At 42.1% G+C, this 10,413-nt stretch overlaps 1 protein-coding gene across 1 annotated transcript in view; it reads left to right on the forward strand.

Moving 5' to 3' along the window:
- Window positions 1-10,058, forward strand: part of si:ch211-204d2.4 (uncharacterized protein LOC100003662 homolog) — a 10,907-nt gene extending 849 nt beyond the window's left edge. Inside the window, exons 2-12 of the mRNA XM_017413628.3 lie at window positions 2,068-2,228; window positions 2,365-2,421; window positions 2,734-2,782; window positions 2,910-3,007; window positions 4,403-4,537; window positions 5,813-5,902; window positions 5,988-6,056; window positions 6,146-6,216; window positions 7,074-7,137; window positions 8,348-8,425; window positions 8,575-10,058. Coding sequence (XP_017269117.1) covers window positions 2,088-2,228; window positions 2,365-2,421; window positions 2,734-2,782; window positions 2,910-3,007; window positions 4,403-4,537; window positions 5,813-5,902; window positions 5,988-6,056; window positions 6,146-6,216; window positions 7,074-7,137; window positions 8,348-8,425; window positions 8,575-9,033 — 1,311 coding nt within the window. The 5' untranslated portion in view covers window positions 2,068-2,087 and the 3' untranslated portion in view covers window positions 9,034-10,058. The remainder of the gene's footprint in view (window positions 1-2,067; window positions 2,229-2,364; window positions 2,422-2,733; window positions 2,783-2,909; window positions 3,008-4,402; window positions 4,538-5,812; window positions 5,903-5,987; window positions 6,057-6,145; window positions 6,217-7,073; window positions 7,138-8,347; window positions 8,426-8,574) is intronic.
- The last annotated feature ends 355 nt before the right edge of the window (window positions 10,059-10,413 follow it).

Genomic DNA, 10,413 nt, shown 5'->3' on the forward strand with positions numbered 1-10,413 from the left:
AAGCTAAATGTGACAAAATTTAGGCATGAATTTTTAGCACAAGCTCCTTTACAAACGGCGCCCCATAATTAACTTCATTAATTGGTAAATCAGCACCCAGATTGCCAGGGTTACAGCTTTAATGGCTTATTTTTGGGTCCAAGTCCCCCAAAATAGCCCCTCTTATGGAATATATTCATGTCAAGAGTTAAAAAGTTAAATCTGCCTGCAGAGTATCTCATGAACATCTGGGCGGATTCTGATGAAACTCTCAGAAAGTAGTTACTGAATGTACATACAGATAATTACCTTTTGGGGTCAGCCCGATTCAAAATGGCTGCCACAGCTCACTGACTTTAAAAAACAGAAAATTATTATAACTTTGTCAATTCTACAGAGGTTAAGCTAAATTTTGGTGTGGTACTAGCCGAGAGTGATTCACAATACCTGCTTCAAGTGCTGCTCGTTGCATGAAAACCTTAGCATTAACTTTTAGAGTCAACCCTTTTTGTCTGTTGGCTAAACATCTCATGAACCACTGTCTTTTAATGAAGCTTTCAGAAAGTAATGATTGGATGTGTATATACATCTGATTTATTTTTGGAGTCGATCCAGTTCAAGATGGCTGCCACAGCTAATTAACATTATCCTACACAAAAATGGCTTTTTCTGTCCATGTGACAGGTTGAAATCAGATGTGTGGATGAGCGATGCCCCTGCTGTGGTCCTCTGTTGACATTCGGTGCTTACCCTCCTACGTTTTTAAAGCCTGGACTCCTAATATCGCCTACTGTCTGCATGACATTTATTGGTTAAGTTTACCAAAGCCTGGTTAAACCTGACCGCTGCTTCGCTCTGCGATGATTCAAGCAGATGTTTTCGCTGACCCAAAAATAGACGGTGTGCACGATGTTCCTCTGTATGTGTCGGTGTGCCACACTCTGTGTTGGTATCTGTGTGACCTGTGCAGTTCCATCTTCGCTTTTCCACCCTTCCCCTCCTCCACCCCCTCGAAGCTCACTGTAACTCTGACCTATTTCAAAGGCGGACCTGCTCGGCTGACGCAGAGCCCGGTTTCAAAATGAGGCATTTTTCTCAACCCATCATCAGTTTAAAAATAACCCAACAGGGCTTCCTCTGGAACGGTGAGGAGGCGACCCGTGTTCCTGTGGGGGTTCTCCTTGTCTTTCCTTCTGCTCTGTTGGGTTACCTGTTTTGATAGAACAGCTGATTGTTTTCATTTTTAAAGAATAAAATTGGCAAAAATCATTGTTAGTAATGGCAGTCACTTCATAATTTGTGTGCTTGTGTTTGAAAAAAAAAAAATCTGTCACAGATGTGACCTAGTTAGTAATTATGAGCTTTTTAGGGTTTCTTTTTTTTAAGCTTCAAGTTTTTTTTATGATTAGAAGAGAAAATGGAAAGTGTGTGGAAACCCTATTTTGAATCTTTTCATCCGGTGCATCCGAAAGCATTGAGAGTCCCCTACGTTTAGTCTGCAGAGAGGCAAAAAAAGGACCGTTTCCCCGGCAACAAAAGGACTAAAACAAACCAGCTTCTCGATGGACTAATAAACAATAACTTACTGTGAAATTTATGCCATGAATGAAACCACAACAACAAATATGAACAGGATATCTGAGTTTCTGAGCACGTTGTGTTGAGAGTTCAGCCTGCAGTTTAGTACATCACACACACACACACACAACATATTTTTTAATAAATCCTTCTCTCCAGCCCCCTCTTCTCCTCCTTCCATCCTTCTCTTTCCTCCCCTCTGTCCAGTGGAAATGTGCCTGTGTGCAGATCTCGAGCGCAGTGTGTAATTTTCGGCTGTGGTGGAGGGCCTCATCTCAGCCTCGGGCTCTCAGGGTTTGCAGCTCAGCCTCAATCACGTCACATGAAAAACTGCTGAGTGCGAGTGGGTCTCTGTCTTCCTGTGTGTCTGTGTGTGTGTGTGTGTGTGAACTTTAAATGAGAGATGATTTACTCTCCGTACCGCATGTCCCTTGCGTCCTCATCTGATGATCTGTTGCTTTCTTTGAATTCTGCAACTTTTGGTCACATCGGCTTGTCTGTCTGCCTCAGTGATATGTGATAGTGGCAGCATGCCGTACGTGGACCGGCTGAACCGTGTGTGCGGCTTCCTGGACCTCGAGGAGAAGGAGAACAGCTGCCGATTCCAGAGGCGATACTTCATCCTCGACACGCTCGGGAATGCCCTGCTGTGGTACATGGACAATCCTCAGGTGCTCCTCCTTTAATGCTGCATTGAACACGTCTGCACAAACACAGTGGGGCGAAATAAAAACGATCAATAGGAGCCCTGGAGAACCTTGGACTCTGAGCTTAATGACGACTCTGCGTGTTTGTGTTTGCGTGCAGAACCTGCCCAGTGGAGCCAGCTCTGTTGGCAGCCTGAAACTAACCTACATCTCGAAGGTACTGCCATTGTTTTTTTTTTTTTTTTTTCTTTTCCATTTTTTTCCACCACGTGACGTGTGTGTGGTAACATTATGACCTGCTAGCTGCACAAATCTCGACGTTTACGCTGTGTGGATCTCAGACTTATCTGCAGTTACAGCTAAAATCACATGCAGCTGAGGCAGGGTTTGTGACATTTTCCAGATGTCAGTTCACTCGCAAAGATAATAACATCTGGACTCTGCTGCACTGTGATGCTGACATCAAAGATTCACCTTCTTTTCTTTTCTTTTTCTTCTTCTTCTTTTTCGTCCTGTTCTCTGCTTTCAGGTGAACGAAGCTACAGCCAAGCAGAAGCCCAAGACAGAGTTCTGCTTTGGTGAGTTGCGACACTGACTTACGTTTCTTGTGGCTTAAGAAAACTGCGTTCGTTTTTATTGCGCACACACTAAAATGATATCATATGGTCGTTGTGGATCTCATGGAGCTCGCCTCTGTGTCTGCAGTCATAAATGCAGTTTCACGACGGTACTTCCTCCAGGCCAACGATGCGACTGACATGAAGGAATGGATAGCTGCTCTCAACAAAGCCAGCAAGATCACAGTAAGAGCTGCTCTGCTGCCACACGTGCACACTGGGATAACCAAATGCGCCGGGGCTTGGAGAGATGAAGTCAGTTATTCCAGAATGTGCAGAAGCCAAGCATTTTGCCTACAGATGCCCTCCGTCACTCTTGGTGAATGGGGAAATTGTGAATGTGCAAGTAAAAAAAGAGATAACAGAGAGAGAGAGAGAGAAAGAGAGACATTTAGTCTGGCACATTTGCATAGGATTTGGGTATTCAGCTTGGGGCCTTTTGTGACTGCTGACGTCCAGATGTCTCTCGGCGAGCAGGTGACACAGAGGAGCGTTTCTCTCGTCGTTATTCACCTGCACGCTCGCACAGGAAGCAGCGCTGCTCACTCTCTCTTTCACTTCTCTATCAGAGAAGGAGGGAGAGGAGGAGGAGGGGGGGTGCGGGGGGAGGTTGGCAGCTCCGCCACTTTGTCGCTTCTTTTTCTGAGCTTCAATAAAAAAGTGTGTGTGAAGCGGAGTGGACAGGATGTGAGTTCAGCACTTGAAACGGCGAAATTATTTTGGTCTTCTTTGTGGGGTTGAATTTTTTATATTTGCATTGCTAGAAATAAAATGCAGTAATTAATTTAAAAAAAAAGTGCTATGAAAGGTGTCATGACATACTTCATTGGGAAGGAAATTAAAAAAAAAAGAGAGAAGACAACTCATTTTTCAGACTTTGAGCTTCATAACCTTCAATCATCTGATAAGAAGTGGGTTCATTTGAACATCTATTTCTAATAAACAATCGAGACGTTTTCAGGGAAAGTCACTACCTGTTGCTGCTGTTAACACACTTCTGTCTGCAGGATTTAAAAAACTCAATATTAAAATCAATTCAACATTTTAATGTAGGCTGGGCTGCACAATAAATGGAAAATTTATTGATCTTGCAATATCAGTGTGCAGTGGGCTGTTTGTCTTATATTACCTGTTTTATTATCTGTGTATCAAGGAAGCTTAAATATAACTCTAAATACTAATTTATATAAAATGCAATACAGCCCAAACAGTTACAACTAAGATAGTTAAAATACTGTGAATCTGCACCTCATTTTTCTTTACTTGTTGTTCATTAGATGTATAAAACACCAAATAAATACTCAGACCTGTGTTTTCTTTTTTTTTACCTTTTTTTTTAAATTTCAAGTTGATTTAATTATGACAATGAACAAATAGCTTCTAGATGCTAAATATTTAAGCACTACAAAGGTTTTTTGTTGTTGCAATATTAAATATTTGCTGCATCGGTGGTTACTGCATGACAAAGGACTGCGCAAGCAAGGTGTTTTATTTAGAATAGGTCAGTTTTCTGGTGGAAGTTAAACTGCTATCTCCTCCTTAATGCCAACGTTTGAGTAACATTGTCGCACCTCTTGACAGGTTCCTAAATCCTCCACCTTTGCACCTCCTAGACCGGATGTGACGGCCGTGATCAGTGAGTCTCAGGGAGGGAAGAGGCAGCACGCCTACAAGACGGAGATCATTGGTGGAGTGGTGGTGCACACTCCAATCCAGGTAAAGAAAAACAAGCTGAGCGTCATGTCTATCTAGAACATTTCTGAAGAACGTTTAAAGAGTGCCAAAGCAGCTGCAGCCCAAAGTTCCAACGTGAGCTTTGTAATAATCTAAACTCAGGAAAAAAATGTCTACATTTTGATCCGCAAACCGTATAAGAAGTGTGATGAGAACCACGATCAAAAGAAATGTTAAAGTTGCTGCTAGCAGCTCGATATGGTCACCATGGTAACCACACACCTGTCACTCCCTGACCGCCAAGTTAATGACAGGCAGACAGAAACTGTCAGAAAGTAAGCCCAACACAAACCGTCACTGTGCAAAAACTATAAGTCAGAATTGAAAGATTCTTCAAACATAAACCCCAAAAGACTCTGATGGTCACACTTGGGAATTTTTATGTTTCTCCAGTGTTTTATGTAGAAGATATGACAAGTTAAAAAGACCCTTCACTTCGAGTTTAGAAGGGAATATTTTAAGCTAAAGTGTAACTAAAGTCTATGGAAGCTTGGGTGTACACTTTGTATTCTGGGGGGATTTGAGAGAAAGCCGTAAGTCCTGCAGCAGCGAGAAACACAGAGGATAAAAAAAGACCAAAAGGCCTACAATTTGATGTCCAATGTGGACATATATCAAAGACGATTGCGGGAATAACAAGACTTTGCAAAATATTGGAAAATTTTAGACAGCTCAAAAGTTAGACTGATGGTCAGCTGAACATTCTGTGGAAAGAAATCTGTAAAAATCTTAAAACTTAAACTGCAGTTGTGTAAAATCCATAAAAGAAATCAAAATGCCAGTTCAGACATGTAAAGTCCAACTTTCTGTGCCCCGTTTAACCTTTAAATGATGTTTCTACTTTAAAATATGACTGAGTACAGAGCTCCACAAAGGGTTGGCTTTTCTCATGTGTTTTGCCAAAATCCCATTGAACCAAATTCATTTTTTTTCTTGCAATTTTTGTGCAAGTTTTATCTGTGTTGTACAGTGTACCAAAGGTCATAGCACTTTATTCTCAACTGAGCCGCGTGATTTGGCGTCTAATTTTCAGGTTTTAGTTCACCATTAACAACAATAAAAAGCAATGCTCCTCAGTCACAAAAGCTTAAAATGAGGGGTGAGGGGGGTCGTTTATGGCAGCAAGTGGAAGCAAAAAAACCACAATGTTTGACTTGTGTTCAAGAAAATACAATGTTCAAGAATAGATGTCTGAAGATAGTGGCTGTAGCCACTGTGACTACAACTGTTGAGGTGTTTCTGCTGAAAATGTTTCAGAATGAAAGTGAAGAGACAGACGGAAAGGAGGGGAAGGCAAGCAGACCCGGTGTGCTGCGATGTGGTTACTGTGTTAAACAAGGAAATGTGGTGAGTGCTCAGCCTCAAACAGAATAAATCTGCCTGAATAAAAACACTGGGTGTGTGGAAAGTTAAATACAGTGTGTATTTGTAGAGGAAGAGCTGGAAGAGGAGATTTTTCACCCTGGATGACAACGCAGTCAGTTACTACAAGTCTGAGACGGTGAGGAGACGGACTTTTAAAATTATTTATTTTTCTATTTTTAGCTGATGCCATTGAGTGACTGTGGTCTTTGTCTGCTTGTGTCCCAGGACAAGGAGCCTCTCCGAGCTATTTTACTGAGAGACATTCAGAAGGTCCACGAATGTCTCGTCAAATCAGGGTGAGTCATGCAGGAATCAAAGTCAGATTCTCCCTCCAGTTTTGCTTCTTCGCTGTGAATAAAAAAAAAAAAAAAACAAATATGAAGGCGGTATTTAGATGAGAAGCTAATGCAGATGGAACAATTTGTTGGTACGGATTCAGGACATCTTCCATAACTCTTTTGTTCACCGGGGTGAGATGAAGCTCGACACATGTTGCACAGATGTTTGACGTGATCCAGCACTGAGGCTTATCGCTGCGCACATCTTCACACTCGAAGCTTAAAGTGATCGCTCGGATCTTCTGAAGTGGGGTTCTGTGGAAAGGTTATGAACAATTAACGTTTTACCTGCTGTAGATGGCTCAGAGATCAACTCTGACTGATGAGATAATGGCTAGTCTGAGCGAGGTCAAGACCAAAGTGGATGTCTCCAGCATCTTAAAACAGCAATGGTGTAAAAACTTTAAGTTTGCACAACACAAGCATTTACACAGAATTCTCTGGTTATTTGTAGGTGCAAAAGCAGCAGCAGTTCGCTGTAGCACTTCCGGATCAACCCGTCAATCCTCTATTTCTTCAGATTTAGGTCGTTTTAAAACAATCTACAACAGATAAAACATTAATTGTTCATTAATTGATATGGACCTTTTCCGCAGAGAACGTTTCCTTCAAGATTTCCTCAGCTCATATTTAAACATTTCTTTTGAAAACTGAGCTTTGGTGACAAATGATCAAACCGTTAAAATGATCTGTTTGTTGTACATGGTGAGAATATGTGTATATTTTTTTCAGGTAAACTTTAATTTCTGGGGATTTAAAAGCAGCCTTCCCTTTGACTCGTATGTGAGAGATAATCCTTCTTTGTGTGCCTTCAGCGAACTTCTGCTTCGAGACAACCTGTTTGAGATCATCACCAGCTCCCGAACTTTCTACATCCAGGTAAAACACTTCTGTTCTTTATTCTTTTAAAATCATTAAGGATTCAATGAGGAATAAATGAAAGGAACCGGTCTGCTGCATTAATAACCAAGAAGTTAGGTGTTTTTTTTTTTTTTTTTTTTAAGTTCCCAGGTGCATCTGTGTTGATGTCTTGACATGTTTTTCTCTCAATGCTCTGCTGCTGATGTGTGGCCCCGGGCTCTTTTTTTAGGAGCCCAAACAGGTTGTTTTTGTGCAAAAGACACAGCCATGCGTTGCCATAACAACAACAGTCTCCTGTTCCTCCCCCTTTGGGAGAACAGCTGACTGAGACGTTGGGCTCGGATCAGATGGGAAGTCCTGAGAGAGAGAGAGGCTGTTGCAAGCACGAGAAATTTAATATTTACCAGTGAGGAGGGGGAGAAAAAAAGGGAAGGAAGTGTGAAAAAACACTGAAATAAACAAAAACAGATGAAACTGAAATGACTGCCTCAGCTTAAACGCTGACATATAAATTAAAAAACCTTCCTTAAAGTCATAATTGTACTGGATGTTAAACTTGTTCAGTTTTGAGGTTTAGAAAAACAAAGAAGGGGCGTAAAATATTACTTTCTCTTTTTGACTCCTAAAGTTATTCACTCATAGATGTTCATCCATTCAAATCTGTCCAGTGGTTCATGAGATATTTTGCTAACAGACAAACACACAGAAAGGGGCAAAAACATTATTGCTCCACCTTCAGCAGTGAGCAATAATTACGCTTTTTTTAAATTAGGGAATCAGTTTTTTTAAGTCAGTTTCTGGCAGAGTTTTCTATCTGTGGCCTTTTAAAATCTGCACAAATATCTACAAAAGATCGTCATAAAGTATAAAACTTTGTCAGCTTCTTATGTTTTTTAACTGATGGATTTTCAAGTTTAAAAGAAGTAATGAAGCACCTTTTCTGTACATTTTGTTTGGACTAATTTTAGAGTGCATGTATATGATTAAAAACCTGTAGAGGTCATGTACCAGTCAGATTTTATGTCCTTATTTGTACAATTATGTGCGATATCACTTCCAAAAGGGATTTATAGATGACAGTATTTAGTCCAACTCTCACTTTGTGAAAGTGGCGCCAAATAATGGATTTATGTCTTTTATTATTTAGGATTTCTTTGTTATATAAATTATTCTTGCCCCAGAATAAACAGAAATGTATGAAATATTTCTCCTGTGGTTTTCCCTGCAGACAGACTCTCCGGAGGACATGCGTGGTTGGATCACGGAGATTGAGATGAAGATCCAGGAATTCAGAGGACCCCCGAGGGTAATTCACACTTCTTCTGCCTTGTCTTTTACATCACCACAGAAAAACAGCAGAATATTTTTCTCTTCTTTGTGGCTATATGTCATTGTTGGTTTAAAAGTGGAAATCTTTGGTTATGTTTTATAACCCCGCTCCTTTTATCTTTCCAGTTTCCGGGTATGAAACGTGGCTCTTCCCTCTATCAAACTCACAACACCTCCAGTGCACTTCGTAGTCAGAAGGTCAACGAGCAGCGACCCCAGCTGGTTAAATCCTGCTCGGTGGCGCCGGGCTGGCAGCCCTGGACGCCCGTTCCGTCGTGCGAGCCCTCCATGATGATGGACGGCGAGGACGACGACAGCGCATTCAGCTCGGTGGCCACTCTCCCCTCCCTGTCCTCCTCGTCCACGTCCTCGTCCACGTCGTCCTCATCCAACTCCCTCTCCGCCCCGACACCTTGCCCCAGCGCGTCCCAGGTACCTCCGGGCAGCGGGCTGGGCATCCTCACGGCGTCGGCAGATGTGGCCAGCGGGCGGAGGAGGCGGCACTACTCGCAGCCTCAGCCTCCCAGCAGCTGCAGCTTCCCCTTCAGCCTGGATGACGACGGCCTCCGCACATCGGACGTGTAGCTCAGAGAGGCCTGCGGAGTGGACTCGAAGTCCTGGTACCTGTTGGTGATGATGAATGTGAACTGGTACTGATGGTGTTCCCCACTAATGAAGAGACTCCTGGGGCCCCCTGCTGGTGATGCAGCTGCTGTGCAGATGAAGGACGCAGCTGGAAGAAAGGCGGAAAGGCTCCGTGTTTGTAGGACTGTGAAAAGTTAGGATGGAGCAACTTCCTTTGAAAACTTGAAAATTGTAATTTGTAGAGTTGAAACTGATGGCACATGCTTTCAGCCTTTTGCACTTGCCTCTTATAACAGATTGGTTTCACCATCAGCAGGACCTCCCTGGTAGAAATATTCTCGACCAAGCATCCAAAGGCATTTTAACCCCATTTTTATCCGCCTATTTGTAATGTTTGAGTATATGTTTGTAATTATATTTCACACTTGTTAGTTTCAGTCACACCACGCAGTGTTTACTCACCCATTCTTTCTGGAAACGCACATTTTATGGAAAATCATCACTTAGCTAACAAGCATTTTATTCCAAACTGCTCCACTGGGCTTATTTTTATACTCTGCTTAGAGATCAATAATCAGCGAACTGTGAGTTTATTTTAAGGTTTTAGCTCGGTACCAAGATAATACTGCTGTGGTACTGTTATTCTTGTTGCAAACCATGCAGAGCACAGCTCCATATGTGGTCCACCGCTTCAGAAATGTGATTATCTCATCGCAGCATTATGTGGGAATTTTTGCCACTACTTTTGGTATAATTCTGCACTTTGCATTTCATATTTTTTTTACATGCTTTTCTTGTTAAATTCGGGTCAAAGTTTAGTTTGAACTTTGCAGCAGATAACTACAGTTTCCTCACACGTTCAGTGTTGTTAATGGCAGTAGTTTCCACCATTCTGAAGCTCACCCTCAGATGTCACTGATGTGGTTTGTTCCTGTTTCCGTTCTCTGAAGCTGTGCGTGCTCATCTGCCTGCGTGTCGCGGTAATTTTTCCTCTCTTGCACATTAAAATGATGCTTTGTATTTGATCTCGTTTGTGCTCTTTCTGATCCGCGCCGGCGTTCGAAGGTTTGTCCGTTTGCACCTTTTGCTCAGCGCACGAGTCCAGAGTTAGACCAAAGTTTATAAAAAAAAAACCCAAAAGGTACCTTCAGATAAACTGAGACCTTTATGTGTTTTGTCCCTAAAAGGCAAAAATAACCAACATTCAAAGGTTCCAAGCTAACAGCAGGTTTGCCCTTTGACTCTGTCACCTTAAACACATGCTGACTAAAGAAACTCAAGCATGAACTCATATGCCAGTCCAGTCACTGGAGGCTGTGTTAAGTGAAGTCTTTCACACATCCAGTGCAAAGTCTATCAGGTAAAACGCCTAAAACTTTG

Source organism: Kryptolebias marmoratus, linkage group LG1 (genome assembly GCF_001649575.2).
Source record: "Kryptolebias marmoratus isolate JLee-2015 linkage group LG1, ASM164957v2, whole genome shotgun sequence".
NCBI classification, from domain to species: domain Eukaryota; kingdom Metazoa; phylum Chordata; class Actinopteri; order Cyprinodontiformes; family Rivulidae; genus Kryptolebias; species Kryptolebias marmoratus.